Genomic DNA, 16,775 nt, shown 5'->3' on the forward strand with positions numbered 1-16,775 from the left:
GAATTCTTACAGCTAAAAGTATTTCCTTCATAGTGTAGAGCAATAATTATTAACTGTATACACTAAAATTGTTAGACATGAAGTACAAAAAACACAAGATGACATTTACTCAGAACCAGTCCTTATTTAGTATACTTCTTAGCTACAGATAAGGTTTAGAATATGATACCGGAATGGGAAAAACGTGACGATAAACTAGGAAGAGGTCAAATTACAGCTGAGGTCAAATTAATGATTTGAATTATAATGCTTAATACACTAGATTGACACTGGCCTCTACTTATTATTTTTATTGACAAAACGTTCTTGGAAAAAGTCTTAGGTCACCAATTTTGAACAATGGCCAAAATGCCTATTGAAATAAACAAGCAAAAAATGGTGAAATTTCTTGGTACAGATGTAATTTGCCAGTTGCTACTGGGAACATCATATAAAATATATTTTGAAATTATTCACTTAATATTAAACTTTCAGAATTCAGGGTTACAAGTTCCAGGATCCACTCCCATAGTACCCTTCTTCTCAACCTTGATAAACATTTATGCATTTTGTTTAACGTTGTACCTAAAATGCACCTAATGTTAACTTCCACCTCCATCCTGTCCTACCTCTTTATCAAAGGCTTTGGCTACACGATTATTGCACTATAAGCATATGCTCAAATGATAGAAAAAAAATTATACTTTAAGCATAGATAATGAATGAATGGACCAGGAAAGTTATGTGTACTATTTATTTGAAATAACATGTTTAGCCACTAGATGTCACCCTTTTTTAAGCACAAAGTTTACTTCATAAAGTTAACAATAGAAGTTACATTGCACTTAGGGTAAAAGTTGGTACCATTGGAACTAGTCCCTCTAATATCACATCAAAAGAAACTTTAACAACTGATAAACAAAGAAACAACAACCAGTGTTTCCTGTAAGAAGGACTACCTGAGTCAGACTGGTTTGAGTCTTGCTGATCTCCAAACTAGATACTTAAAATGCAACAGAAGTTAATAGCATGTGACTTTCAAACTGTACAAATAGAAGATTGTACAAGCATGGCTCTTGTACAAATATAACATGAACACATATAAAGATCTCAATCAACGCATAATTAGCAGACGAGTCAGTAAGATGGTGAGGCCAGTAAAAGAGAGAATTCCAGGAATAGAGGCTTACAGGCTCAGTCTGAGCTTGGCCTTAGGTACAAAATTCTTTAATATCCCAAAGGTCACAAACCATAACCTTTAAGGGTATGTTTCCTGCTTGAGGAGAAATGATCTCTACTAGGCAAAATTCTACAGGTTAACATGCAACTTTACAGTGAGGCAAAAAGATACTTACCCTAGATGTATGGATCACCTATCATGCTTCAGTGGCTGTGCTGTTTTACATGCATTATCCTATTTTAACCTCAAGATAAGTTTCTGTGAGGTAGATGCTTATGTTCTCTTTATCAAGAGATCAGAACACTGAGAAATCAAGAACATTCTTCAGGACCAGCAGGTGAGTGATCAGGTTGGAGTGTAAATCTGCTCTGTCTATATAGTCTTTCTCCTGGGAGCAGACTTAACAGTTACCTACTGGAGAAGGAAATGGCAACCCACTCCAGTATTCTTGCCTGGAAAATCCCATGGACAGAGGAGCCTGGTGGGCTACAGTCCATAGAGTCACAAAGAGTTGGACACGACTGAGTGACTTCACTCACTGGGTCTAGAGGATGTTGGGATTCTATAAGATGAGGCACGTACAGGCATACTACAACCCTTCTGCCCTCTCTTGTTCCTCATCCATGAAGGGCAAATAATGGTGAAAGAACTCTGAAGTGCAATAGAGATGCTGTAAAATCAGAGTTTAACTGCTAATGCTTGCATTCTCTAGAATTTGTGTACATTACTTACCATACCCCTGCTTCCCTTTGCCAATTCGTCTAGTGCAGTTTAAATAAGTGGAGAGTTGGATATGCTCAGGGTGGTGAGTTTTCACACAAAGGCAGGCAATATCTCACATACCCTCTATGTGGAAAACACAGGCTAGGTAAAATGTTATCAACAGTGTTGTTTATAAATGAAAAAAAAAACAAAACAGACCTTTAAAAACTTGCATGGTAGTCCTGTAATATACATTTTGTATTCTTTCCAGATAATTTGGGACAAGGGGAGAAATCTAATGTTGTCATTGCTTAGTTGTCCGGTGTCCAACCGTACTACCTAATGGTAGTAGCCATGGGTAGCTACTCACGAGCTGCCTCATGTACTGTATCCCTCCAAGCTCCTCTGTCCGTGGGATTTCCCAGGCAAGAATACTGGAGGGAGTTGCCATCTCCTTCTCCAGGGGATCTTCCCGACCCAGGGATTGAAACTGCATCCCTTGCCTGGCAGGCGGACTCTTTACTGCTAAGCCAACACGGAAGCCCATAGCTAAGATATTCTTTGCAGAATCTGGAAGAAGGGGAGAAATCTAATGTCCTGACAATATATTCAAGGTAGATGAGTACCTAACAAATATCTGTCTAAAAAATGCTCTATGGAAGTTTAAAACTTTAAAATCTTGAAGAAATTTAGATATAATTAAACGAGCTGTAGAAAATCTTCTTAAATTTGTATGATTTATATGCAGAGAATCTCAAAAATGTGAGGGGCTCCAAGGTTTATTACTAATTCACTTTCAATTCTCATAAAGATTATACCATTCAGCCAGTGACTGAGAAGATTTGGAAAATTAATCAAACATTATTATATTACCTATTAGGAGTCTAGACAGTCTCCTCATCACACACATTCTGATACAATTTTGAAAGGATTTTTTTTACAGAATATTATTTTTTTTCTCCATACCAGATAAAAATAATAGAAACACTTAAGAGTTCCCCAGTCAAATAAAAATGTTAAATTTGTTGGTGTATCACATTTGCATTTATACTTGCTCTAAAAAATGAAGAATGCTATATAAAAATTGAAAAGTATTTCTTTTTTATGTAGTCAGTCTGTTGTTCAGTGTTCAGCTTCTTCAGTTTTCATGGATTATAAAATCTTTTAGGACAGAAGATATTCCTTACAAGACCATATTATAAGTTTCCAGCTTTAAAGGTAGATGTAATTTTAATAATCATGTACCACTTTTAAGCTCTATTAGGCACAGCTCTGTGTTGCCTTTGATTTATTCATCAATGTGAGAAACCCGGACTTTTCTAAAGTCTAATTTTTGAAAAAAGCTAAGTAGTCTCTCTGTTAAACCATCTGCTCTACATGATTACAGGGACTCGTTTTTAGCATTGAAGCTTCCCTTTTGTGATTAAATTTCTTGTTCAACCAAGTAAACTCTTTGGAAATCATTTATTTCCGATAAAGCATATCATTGTTCACAGAGTAGTAAAATAATTATAATCAACCCAGATTCTTATTGGATAGCATCTTAAAGAACACATGTGAATTTAGCACACTAATTAATTCAAATTCATTTAATTCATTTATCCATCGCCAAAGAAAATCTGAAGATAGTACTCACGCAGGTTTAATTGTATAGGCATGTTTTTCATGGACAAAGGCACCAGCAAGACCTCCTGCTCCTGTATTTAAATACTGGATAGAGAGTAAATTAAACTGTGTGGGTTTGCCTAAATAAATATGATAAAAATAATAATTTGACTTTTTTGTTATGAAATCAACTTTGGTAAGATCAAAATGTGTGATTATTTTAACTTTTATTATAAAACAGAATTTGGGGTTATTTTGTTCAAAGAAAAACAATGAAATGTAGCATTATTAATTAGGAATAAATAGCTATTACTATTTTGGCCAGTTTTTGCCCCAACTGGTAGATAACAGTTCAGTTCTACTGACAGTTATCTGATTTCAAAGCTCATTCATTTCAATTATTTTGCCACAAAATATTTAAATAATAATAAAAGATTATATTTTTAAAATGCTTAAGATCACTTCTATTTCTATGCTCCCTGTCAATAAACTTGTCTTCAAATGTCAATATAAAGTTGATTTCATAAGAATTATCTTTAACTTATGTAGAAATTTCTCAACATATTAACAAAACACTAGATTAAATTTGAATTAAGTTCTAAGTATGGAGGTATTGTCCAGAACTTGCTGATTTTATTATAGAAGTCAGAGAATTGAAGGAATAAATACTCTATAAAGGATGGAAATACCAAAACTTAATAACCTATACTATTCATTAAGTGATTCTACAACTAACTAAAGTCACAAAATACAGTAATGAAGGAAATGTAAGAAAGTAATTCAAATACCTAAAATTGGTCACTGATCCATTTTTACATTTAGATTAATGTTAGTGTGGACTAAAAGGATATAAATATATTAACTAGTCTGTTGATACCTTGTAGGAGCACCAGCAGGCAAAATCAACTCCCCAGTCATGTAAGTGAAGTTCAACATTTCCAACTGCATGTGCTAGATCAAAGCCAACAAAACAACCCTGGGGAAGAACATAATAACATTTTGAATTTGCTTAATGATTCAAAATAACAAATACAAGTATATTTAAGAAAATTGTTGAAAAAATGTTGTACTATAAATGCAGTTTATCAGCAGCAGCAGCAGCAGCAGCAATGACTCACAAAGTGTTTAATCATAAAATCTTGGGCATTCTCAAGACCCTTTCAGGTCAAAACAGTTTTCATACCAGGAAGAAGACATTCTTTGCCTTCTTTACTGTGATGACTTTTGCACTGATAATGCAGAAGCAATGATGTGTTAAATTGCTCTCATCTTTGCACAAATCAAGGTAGTCAAAACTTGTATTCTCATTGTGTGCATTCAGTTACAGCATGAAAAGGTTAATTTGAGTTATATATCTCCTTGGTACAAGTATAAAAATAATACATTTATATAAAATGTCAATACCTTAATTTTATTCTTTTAAGGTTTGATATGGGAATTATTCATAAAACATTTAACAATATCCCGAAGTAGGATGTCTGTCTCAAAGTAATGCACTTATGCAGTTATTTGAGTTGCAAGCTAGGTTACCCACTTTAACTTCATAGAAAGCCATTTTTGCATGAAACAGCATCTTACAAACAAATGATAGTAAATCATACTTAGGTATTTGAGACATATTTTGAAAAATGAAGTGAGTCTATCAATTTTAGGAAAATAACTTGCAGGATTTGTTGCCAAAGGAAAAAAGTAGTTACAAAGAGAAAGTGGAATTTTGGAAAAATTGTGTCCATTTCCATAAATATGATCATTTCCCAGTATTTAAAGATATTTATGGTGAGTTTAAAACTAACATATAATTTTAAAAAGAACATATAATTAAATATGAAATATTTAGAAAATATACATAACTTAATGAAAAAGCAAGAGAGTTCCAGAAAAATATCTATTTCTGCTTTATTGACTATGCCAAAGCCTTTGACTGTGTGGATCACAATAAACTGTGGAAAATTCTGAAAGAGATGGGAATACCAGAGCACCTGACCTGCCTCTTGAGAAACCTGTGTGCAGGTCAGGAAGTAACAGTTAGAACTGGACATGGAACAACAGACTGGTTCCAAATTGGAAAAGGAGTATGTCAAGGCTGTATATTGTTACCCTGTTTATTTAACTTATATGCAGAGTATGTCATGAGAAATGCTGGACTGGAAGAAGCACAAGCTGGAATCAAGATTGCCAGGAGAAATATCAATAACCTCAGATATGCAGATGACACGACCCTTATGGCAGAAAGTGAAGAGGAACTAAAAAGCCTCTTGATGAAAGTGAAAGAGGAGAGTGAAAGAGTTGCCTTAAAGTTCAACATTCAGAAAACGAAGATCATGGCATCTGGTCCCATCACTTCATGGGAAATAGATGGGGAAACAGTGGAAACAGTGTTAGACTTTATTTTGGGGGGCTCCAAAATCACTGCAGATGGTGACTGCAGCCATGAAATTAAAAGACGCTTACTTCTTGGAAGGAAAGTTATGACCAACCTAGATAGCATGTTAAAATGCAGAGACATTACCTTGCCAACAAAGGTCCGTGTAGTAAAGGCTATGGTTTTTCCATTAATCAAGTATGGATGTAAGAGTTGAACTGTGAAGAAAGCTGAGCACCGAAGAATTGATGCTTTTGAACTGTGGTGTTGGAGACGACTCTTGAGAGTCCTTGGACTGCAAGGAGGTCCAACCAGTCCATCCTAAAGGAGATCAGTCCTGAGTGTTCATTGGAAGGGATGATGCTAAAGCTGAAACTCCAGTACTTTGGCCACCTCGTGCAAAGAGCTGACTCATTGGAAAAGACCCTGATCCTAGGAGGGATTGGGGGTAGGAGGAGAAGGGGATGACAGAGGATGAGATGGCTGGATGGCATCACCAACTCGATGGACATGGGTTTGAGTAGACTCCGGGAGTTGGTGATGGACAGGGAGGCCTTGGTGCTGCGATTCGTGGGGTCGCAAAGAGTCAGACACAACTGAGCAACTGAAATGAACTGAACTGAATGAATTGATATTTTCCAAATGATCAAGACATATTGTTACATATTATGCATGGATAAAAGATCTGTTCAAAATGAAAAATCAGCCCATAGATTTTAATGTAACAAAGCATAGAAAGATCATTGATTTGGTTTCACATTTCATAGTACAAATCCTAGGAAGTTCTTGTCAAATTCTGGTATAGGATCAAAGAATATTCACAGTTAACTGAAAAAGCTATTATATCACTTTTACTTTTTCTAAATATATATCTGTACAAGGTCCAACTTTATTCTTATATTTCACAAAGAAAAAAAAATCAAGAGATTTAATGCAGAAGATATATAAAACCAGCTGCCTTCTATTAAGTCAAATAGCAAAGATTTATATTTCTATGTAAAATATATGCCAAACATAAAACATTCTTTTTTGGTCTCTTTTAGAAACTACATTTTTACCCCCTAACAATGTAATATTTATGTCAGTATGTAATGGGTTTGTGTTTTTGTCCTAAATATATAATATATTTTAAAGATGTTTTTATTACAAATATAGTAAATATAGGTATACATAAACAATATTAAAACCTCTTTGAGGAGTTCAATAATATATAAGAATGTAAAAGTTTCCCATAATTGAAAAAGACAAATGTACCTCAATGTTCATTGCAGCACTATTTACAATAGCTAGGGCATGGTAGTGACGTCAGCTTAAACTAGAAGCATCCGTGCAACCAAGTCCTGCCTAGTTTGGTTAACATAAAGTTGAGCAGGTGGCCCTAGTGGTAAAGAACCCAACTGCCAATGCTGGAAATGTAGGACACTCAGGTTCGATCCTTGGGTCGGGAAGATCCCGTGGAATAGGAAATGACAACCCACTCCAGTGTTCTTGCTTGGAGAATCCCATGGACAGAGGGGCCTGGGTTGCACACAGTCTCTTAGAGTTGCAAAGAGTCAGACACGGCTGAAGCAACTTCAGTTCAGTTCAGTCATTCAGTTGTGTCCAACTCTGTGACCCCATGGACTACAGCACACCAGGCTTCCCTGTCCATCACCAACTCCTGGAGTTTACTCAAACTCATGTCCATTGAGTCGGTGATGCTATCCAACCATCTCATCCACTGTCGTCCCCTTCTCCTCCTGCCTTCAGTCTTTCATATCATCAGGGTCTTTTCCAACGAGTCAATTGTTTGCATCAGGTGGTCCCAAGTATTAGAGTTTCAGCTTCAGCATCAGTCCTTCCAATGAATATTCAGGACTGGTTTCCTTTAGGATTGACTGGTTTGATCTCCTTGCAGTCCAGGGGACTTTCGAGAGTCTTCTCCAACACCACAGTTCAAAAGCATCAATTCTTTGGTGCTCAGCTTTCTTTCTAGTCCAACTTTCTCATCCATACATGACTACTGGAAAAAGCATAGCTTTGACTAGATGGATCTTTGTTGGCAAAGTAATGTCTCTGCTTTTTAATATGCTGTCTAGGTTGGTCATAGTGTTTCTTCCAAGGAGCAAGCATCCTTTAATTTCATGGCTACAGTCACATTATGCAGTGATTTTTGGAGCCCCCCAAAAATAAAGTCTGCCACTGTTTCTCCATCTTTTTGCCATGATGTGATGGTACCAGATGCCATGACCTTAGTTTTCTGAATGTTGAGTTTTAAGCCAACTTTTTCACTCTCCTCTTTCACTTTCATCAAGAGGCTTTTTAGTTCTTCTTCACTTTCTGCCATAAGGGTGGTGTCATCTGCGAATCTGAGGTTATTGATATTTCTCCTGGCGATCTTGATTCCAGCTTGTGCTTCATCCAGCCCTGCATTTTGCATGATATATTCTGCATATAAGTTACATAATCAGGGTGACAATATACAGCCTTGACGTACTCCTTTCCTGTTTTAGAACCAGTCTGTTGTTCCATGTCCAGTTTTAACTGTTGCTTCTTGACCTGCATACAGATTTCTCTGGAAGCCCACAAAAACAATGCTATTTTTGAATCTATGCTGTGTTCTTCCTGTACATTCACTTGAGACCTGGATAATCTCTTACTGACTCTATTTTGTCTCAATTATTTACTTGTATGGTTTCAAGTATTTTGTATGTCTGCCTGATAAAACTTGGTGTTTTAGAATGTAAGACTCTTTACACTAAATTCCCAGAAGGAAAGCATGGAGCAATAAATTTATACTATCCAAACTATACTCAAGTAGTACTTTCTTAATTTAATTGCTTACCATCAAAACTACTTTCCTCTGTAGATCAAAATGTGAAAACATTTAGCTAGATAATATAGTGATTCATTCCACATTAAGACAACTTTGTATATCGAACATGAATTTTTTTGAAAAGTCATTAAATGAGGGTGTTTATTTTGCAAACATGTCTTACCTCTGAGTTCTATTGTTAGCTTACTAAGAGCACATATAATAATTACCTTCTTAAAACATTAGACTTCCTGCAACTTTGAAGAACTACATCTATTGATTGATGTTTTTTGAAGTTAATAATTGCAGAAGGACCCACTTTCTGATTGTTCTAACACCTCTTAAAAATAAATAACTCCGAACAGCTATTACAGGTACTTTCCTCAGAATAGGGAATTCGCTGGTGGGTGGCTCAGACAGTAAAGTGTCTGCCTACAATGTGGGAGACCTGGGTTCAATCCTAAGGTCAGGAAGATCCCCTGGTGAGGGAAATGGCAACACTCTCCATTATAACTCTTGCCTGGAAAATCCCATGGATGGAGGAGCCCAGTAGGCCACAGTCCATAGAGTCGCAGAGTCAGACATGACTGAGCAACTATACTTCGCTTTCCCCAGAATAGAGGGATGCAAACCATGACCTTTTTAATAAAAAAGTAACATTTGAGGACAGGTAATCTCATTTGTTTAGATATTGTCTATGGTTGCTTTTGCAAGCACAAATGAATCATTGCAACAGAGATGACATGAAAGAAAAGTCTGAGATATTTGCTATTTTGGCCATTACAGAAAAGATTTGCTGACCCCAACCCTATAGCATCGGTTTCCATGGAGAAAACTCAATATACTGGAGAGTCGGTTAATTAGAAAATTTACTCATTATAATGTGACCAAAACTAGAATCTCCTAAAAGAAAAAAAGGTTCTTACAGGTATTTTACTTCCCAAACACAAAAAATGAGTTTTTATAGCACAATTTTTCTTAGGAAACTCAAGAAATAAAAAGTCAGCACTTATATTATCAGCTATTTATAAAGAATAGCCTGATGAAGAAACTATGTAACTTCACTTACCATATCATGTTGTTAAAGGCCCTGTGGTCACATATGTGGCACAATATTAAAAAAAATCACTTGTGGCTCCTACAATATATTTTAATGCAAGTGAAATTCTTTCCCCATGGATGGCAGAGAACACAAGTTATTTAATGCGATTATTTTAAGTAAATGACCTTAAGATACTAACTTGAATGGATCGTCACAAAGTGATTTTACAGAAGTTTCACTAGATGGCAGCATCTTAAAACACTAAGAGTTTTCCGAAACACTGTATAGCCATTCAGTTAATATTTTTATTATTTTAAAAGAAATAGTAGGGAAAACAATATGAATATGTGAAAACATACACTGCACACTTGAGTGCATACTTTATGCAATGCTAAAATAGAAATAAAATATTTTCAGCAGATTTGGATTAATTACCCACAATTGCTCAGAATCTCATTGGTAAATCCTGGAGAAGGGAACGGCTGCCCACTCCAGTGTTCGGGCCTGGACAATTCCATGGACTGTATAGTCCATGGTATCGCAGAGTCAGACATGACTGAGCGACTTTCACTCACTCATTGATAAAAAACAGTGACAAATATAAATGATAAACGACATTACAAGCACAGCGGTTTTCAGCCACCATGTCACCTGGCTTTATAGTCAATCCCCAAACTACGGAAGTAATCTTCTAACTATTCTGATTCTTTCCATCCTGCCTTCTTCCAATGAACTTTCTAAATCATACATTTGATTGTAAGGCTTCCTGTGTTCTTCAGTGATTCCCCCATTCAATTCAGAATGTAACTCATTTACCTTGGTATGGTTTATGACCTGAGTCTTTCCAGCTTTCTATCTCACACGCCCTACACCTACTTTCCTCTTCTTGCATAAATATTCTCTGTCTCTAGAGTATTCTTTCCCTTCCCATTTGCCTGAGTAGCTCAGAAAAAATCATAAGATAACTTCCATAGGAAGATACTTTGCCAAACCTCTCTCTTCTCTCATATTTCTGGTTACATAAATCTTTTCTAGCAATTTTCCAATCTTACTATTTTTCTATTTTTACATAATATAAATTCAAGTATTCAATAGTTGGATGAATAAGTAAACAAAAGAACATATAATAAAGCCAGACAATTGTCAATAAATATTATGTAAACTGAAGCTAAATGTAAAAGAATATTATTTGGTATCCTTTATTTCTGTTTCAATTTTATTGCATAAATCATTTATTCAGGCTTGGAATCTTTTAAAATGAAGTTTCTTGGGCAATCAATAGTAGCTTAAAATATTTTTAAAAATTCCTTTCAATAAAACAAGGCATATCATGAGTTTTCTTTTTGACCATCTTCAATAGCACAATACTAAGAATTTTTCTAACCAGTATAATAATACACATAGGGCCTGTGTTGAGATTTCTAGGTAGCTATCTCACTGTCTCTAAAATTTAGTTTATTATTTTTTATCTATTAAAATGAAATATGGAATACGGCTTAATTTTATACCTCGTAGCATTCAAGTCCTCATAACTTTGTTGGTTTATCCTATAACAGACTGACTTTGGACTGATATCATTATTTTCTTCTTTATTCACTCCCCCAAAATCCTATAAATTATGAAGATCATCAATAAGTAGCAAATTTGGTGTGAAAAGGGTAATTATATAAGATACTTGTACCTATACGCAGAACTGAAAGCCAGGTCATATGCATTTGTATGTTCATATAATTGTTAAAATAATAAAATACTTAAGATAGGTAAGTAGCCTCTGGCCCACTTGAGTAACCACCTAGGTTACTTAGGCAGTACCTGCAAAGGATGCATGTCATGTAGACCGTGGCCATTCCTATGTGCGAGCTGGGTGCATGTCCAAACTTCAGGATACCCTTGGAAGTGGCATTAGCATCATGGTGGGTAAATTACAGGTGCCTGCAAGATTCCTTCAAGGCTAGTAATTGGATACTAGTATTAGGAGTATGACTGCTCTCATGACTGTTTATGGGAACTACAGTTTCCACACCATACCAAGCAGATCTTTATGTATTCTAAATGGTACTTCTGCTTCAATATAAAGTCACAGGAAGCAATTGCAGAAGTACATTGCTATACATTTGAATAATGCTACCTTAAAAAGAAAAACTGGTAGGAAAATTTGAAGACAGTGAATGAAATTTTCTTTTAAAAATGACAGGAGTGTGTATTTGTGTGTGTTCATCTCTAGATAGATAGGACAGACAAAGTGGGGATTAAAAACAATTGGTTGGCTAGTTAGTTTTGATCCTGGCACTTCCCAAAGAAGCTCATAATTAAGGAGATGTTGAATTGTACTGGGGTGGGGTGAGATTGAGGAAGAGGCAGATGAAAGGTGGTAGGGTTTCTTGCCACTGTCTTGAAGCACTAAAATTTGTGAAATTCATTCAACTGCTATGGTTCAAAATAATGCACAGATACTAAATTAGAAAAAAAAAAAGAAAAAGAAGAAATACTGTGTAAGAGGGGCCTCTATCAGTCCTGTAAATATAGTATATCATTTCAGAGTGAATTTTTATCCTGAAAGTCTTTCCTTTCACCCAGCATAGATTTATTATGATTTTCAAGTATCTTCCTAACTTTTTTTTCCTTTTCATCCAACTTTGGTGGTAAGCAGGAGTGAAGTCACTCAGTCATGTGACCCCATGGACTTTAGGCTTCCAGGCTCTTCTGTCCCTGAAATTTTCCAGGCAAAAGTACTGGAGTGGGTTCCTGTTTCTTTCTCCAGGGTATCTTCCTGACCCAGGAATCGAAACTACGTCTCCCTCATTGCAGGCAGATGCTTTACTGCCTGAGCCATCAGGGAAGCCTATAAGCAGGAACTATGCATTAATTCTTGCGTGGTGTTTATTTTTTACTTAAAGTCAATATGTAATCTGTATAACATTTTCCTTCCCCCAATTATCTAACAGACCTATCTACTATTTTGTTGTTGTTGTTGTTTTGAATTAGTATGTTAAGCCTTCTCTTATTTACAGGAAGAGTTTGATAGGAATAGCTGTTCCTCAATATTAAAACAAGTAGCAGTACAAAAGGAGAATAAACTCATAAGTTAAAAGTACACAACAGTCTTCCAAGTGGAGCTGCGGTAAATATGTTAGAAATCAAGTAGCTTGGCAACTAGAACCAACGTTTAAAATTTGAAGGCAGAAGCTGAATGCTACTCAAAGCTATAGCTCTGAGGCTCTTAAAGATAACATATGATTCCAGAAGTAAATAATCAGCATATGTACTGCAAGAGAAAAACTACACACAATATCCCATCCAGAAGGCTGTGACTTGATAAATGTTCATATTGAAGTTCAGCAGCAAACAAGAACAGAAACAAGAAAAACTGGGAGAGTAGACAAGATTTTACTCTAGACTATATGATGAATTATTCTAAGGTTAAGGTGTAACCATTTGAAATGTATCTTCTATCAAAATGTTATTTTAAAATGTAAGTGTACAGAGAAGAATGATTTCCCCAATAGCCCTTACACTACATGATAATTTGAGTAAGAAAAGTACCTTTTTCTCCTAGAGCTATTGATTGATGGTATTTATGCGAAAATCTGTATAGAGGAGACAATAAGCACTAATAAACCAAACATCTGTGCCTCTCATGTGGGCTGTTCCTAAGGATCTGGGGAGCCATGACTATACTTGGGAGTTTCCATAGAACTGAATTTTGAAAAAGATAAGATATTCAACAAGGGGGAGTTTTGAATCAAAAAAGAGTCATAACAAAGGCTGGCACAGATATGAAGGAGTTCATTAAATTAAAATGAGTACCTTTAACTTGAAATTGAAATCAGAATAAATGCTTTCACTTGGTGACTTAAAAACTCTGGTTTGGATTTATGGATTAGCTAAGAAGTGAAGATGGAATCCATTCTGAAATATGTATGTGTCAGTCTGTACAAATTAGAGTAAAATGGTATTAGGATTTTGTTACCTTCTTACATCAAGCCATACTTGCATATTTTCAGCAAGTATAGTAGCTTACGGCTATAGTCAACTAAAAGAAAATGTGAAGAATGTGTTCTGTTGGACAAGTAACAGTGAAGTGACAGGAGGTGGAATATTGGGAAGAAGAGAATGGACACGGGCACATCCTAAGGAGCTTGTCTTTGCTTGGAAACCCCGGAGTCCTGAATGGGGTGGTAGAACTCCACTCCCTGAAGATGAGTAGGCCGCCACTCCACTCCCTGAAGATGGCCAACCTAGTGCATTTTTAGACACCTTTCCAGGCTCTATTTATGTCACAGGAAAGACGGCCTCTATTTTTTTTTAAATTAATTTTTATCTCAAGCTACTCTGTTTAAATTCCAGAACTGTTTTAGCTATAGAGTTTACATAGCTAACCAGGTAGCCTGTGGGGAGCACTGGGAACTAGAGTCTGGAAGAATAGCTCTGTCTTAATAGCTATGCGCTCTAGTTCTGTGAATAGATGCCTGGAGGAAAATGATAGTTTCTGAACTTGAGTGGGACTACATCTCCCACGCTATCTGACTTATTCTTGAGTCAATCTGCAGTGTGTGGTTTTGACCCAATCTTTAAGATGAACTGGAACATACACAACTCTACTTTTTGTGGTATTAGACTAGACTGATATTCTAAGACATTTTCACAGATTTGTTTTTACCTTTGACAAGTACTAACACAGTCTAGAGCAGTTTCCTTTTTATGTGCCCCTATGCCCCATATGACTCTTTAAAGGCAGAGACAGTGGAGTTTTTCTTAATCTTTCTCTCTGTCCATCTGTCTGTCTGTCTCTTTCAAATCCTGGAATCTGATATTAAGTGAGGGGTCAATATACCTGTGACAGAATGAAGTTTCAAGAGAGTACTCTGTAACTCAGCTACCATTAAAGGGTTCAGGGGATTTTCTATTGAAATTCTCCGCAGTGTCATGTAGATTAGCTTCCCAATCATGTAGAAGTTGGTGAGCTCATTTAATTAGAGAGAGGGCTCCTGCAAACACAGCTAAAAGCCCCAAAGAGCTGCTATCAGGAATGGCAATGATATTGTCATTGGTGAGAGCTATTACCAGTGGAACTACCTAAGAGACCCATCAGAAGGAGACCTCTCAGTGTCTCGGGGCACCTCTTAAAGAGAGAAGTTGGAAGGAGTGTGTTTGAAGTTCTGAGTTGGGGTACTGTTGAATGCTGGCACTGACAGAATCTTATTCAGCAATAATTCTGATTCTTATCCTTGACATCTAGGGCAAAGTAAAAACTGTGGTTTTCAATATTCTCTAAACTGAAGAGATGATCATGCAGCCCTGAAGACAGGGGCCTCAGTTTCCCAAGGGAAAATAACCAAGAAAGAGGGTTATAAATATTTTCTTAGATTTTCCAAATGTTGAGACTGCTTTGTCATTACACATTAAGTTTGCCGATGTAAAAGGAGAAAATATAGTGGAAAGAGAGGTATGGAGCCAGACTCCAGTTTCCCAGATGGCTAAGTCAGCTTGAACAAGTGCTTAACTTCTCTCAGACTCAGTTTCCCTCAGTGAAACATGGGAAAAGCTCCTTGTTAGCATAGCTGGGAATATCGTAAATATTATATCCCAAGTACCTAAAGCACAGTAAGCCATCAGCAGCACCTAGTACTATCACCTTTGTACAAAGCACTCTTGCAGAAACTAGATTCGTCCTTTTAGCCTGACTTTTTAAAAAGTGAAGACTGATGAGACTGGCAAATCCAGAGATGAGAAATAGAAAGTAGGAGTATTGGGAGCATTTTGCTAATGAAATTTAAGTTGCGGGGGGAGGGGTGGTGTCCGTTAAGAAGGTCTGAGACCCAGCTAAGAGCTAACAGCTACTTGGGCAGGAACAGTAAAGGATTTGAGAGAGAGGGAAAGAGAAAAAACCCTTCAGACTCTAAAGTGTGTAATTTGCAGGTAAAAATGTCTTACTACCTAACAGAGTGTGCTTTCAAGAGTAAATTTCAGCTATTTCTTTTACCAGAAAAAACAGCTATTGTCTCCTCTATTTATTGTCAGAAGTAAGTGCAAAACCAAAGAAGAAAAATAAAACAAATTGAGTAATACTGTTCTCTTCTAGAGTCTTTCTCCAGCTGGCAAGGTTCTCACACAAAATATAGTTTGTTTGATTTATTTTGGATACCCAAGATGGGAAAAATAGCTCAAGGTAATTTTTCAAGTTTAATTTAGTTCATTTAATGTTTAATAATTTAATGGAGTTGTCTGCATGCCCTAAGTATGTCAAAGAGTAGAAATGGAATTTGAAAAAGAACTCAAATTTTACAACAAGTATTTTGACTTTTTTAAATTAGCCATTATAAGTAATTCTTCAGAATTTTCTGATTCTAATTAAATAGGAGCATAGTTATGCTTTTTATGCAATATGTGATCCATAAAACAGCCTAATCCATTCTTACTGATATACACATTTATCCATTCACTGACCAAATAGGTATGCATTTAATGATAAGTAATTATGTATATGAAAAGCACTAGTATGAGCCTGTGAAGTTTGTAACGTCTACCCTCAATCAGTCATTGAACATTCTACTTACAAAGCTTCCTAAATTTTATAGACATGCGTATAAATAATTACAAGATAGTGCAAAATGGGACCAGTAATACATTTTCTATCATGCTATGGAAATATAACAGGGAGATAGATTTAGCCTGACACAGAGGAATGAGAAAAATTTTATGACTAAGATCAAGGATCGCCCCTCATGTTTCCACTGGAGTTAGTCAAGAAATATTGTGAGTTGAGCCTATAAGAAACACTCCCCTTTACTCATTTTTGTAAGAATGCTGCAATGTAAGTAGAAATATATACGCCAGCTGTCACTCTGCTTCAGTGCTGAGGTCAGTAGGTAGAAGTGGGAGTTGTGTGGACGAACTAAAGTTCCATCTAGTGGGCAGAGCTATGACTCAGTCTTACCACTTGTTATCCGAGGGTAATGTTGCCAAACATGTCATTTTCAGAAGGTATTTAAAACTAGGAGTTTTTATATGAAATCATTTGATCTGTCATTATTGGCATGTAATTAAAATTTTTTAATGTACCACATTTGCATATACAAAGAGGGTCAGCAGTTCTCTAGGACCAGTCATA

At 36.1% G+C, this 16,775-nt stretch overlaps 1 protein-coding gene across 1 annotated transcript in view; it reads right to left on the reverse strand.

Annotated features, from left to right (window-relative positions):
• The window catches only part of KYNU (kynureninase), a 109,664-nt gene that overhangs the window by 32,728 nt on the left and 60,161 nt on the right, over positions 1 to 16,775 (reverse strand). Inside the window, exons 8-9 of the mRNA XM_052635653.1 lie at positions 4,344 to 4,442; positions 3,498 to 3,571 (exon numbers count right to left, since the gene is read on the reverse strand). Coding sequence (XP_052491613.1) covers positions 3,498 to 3,571; positions 4,344 to 4,442 — 173 coding nt within the window. The remainder of the gene's footprint in view (positions 1 to 3,497; positions 3,572 to 4,343; positions 4,443 to 16,775) is intronic.

Source organism: Budorcas taxicolor, chromosome 2 (assembly GCF_023091745.1).
Source record: "Budorcas taxicolor isolate Tak-1 chromosome 2, Takin1.1, whole genome shotgun sequence".
NCBI classification, from domain to species: Eukaryota; Metazoa; Chordata; class Mammalia; order Artiodactyla; family Bovidae; genus Budorcas; species Budorcas taxicolor.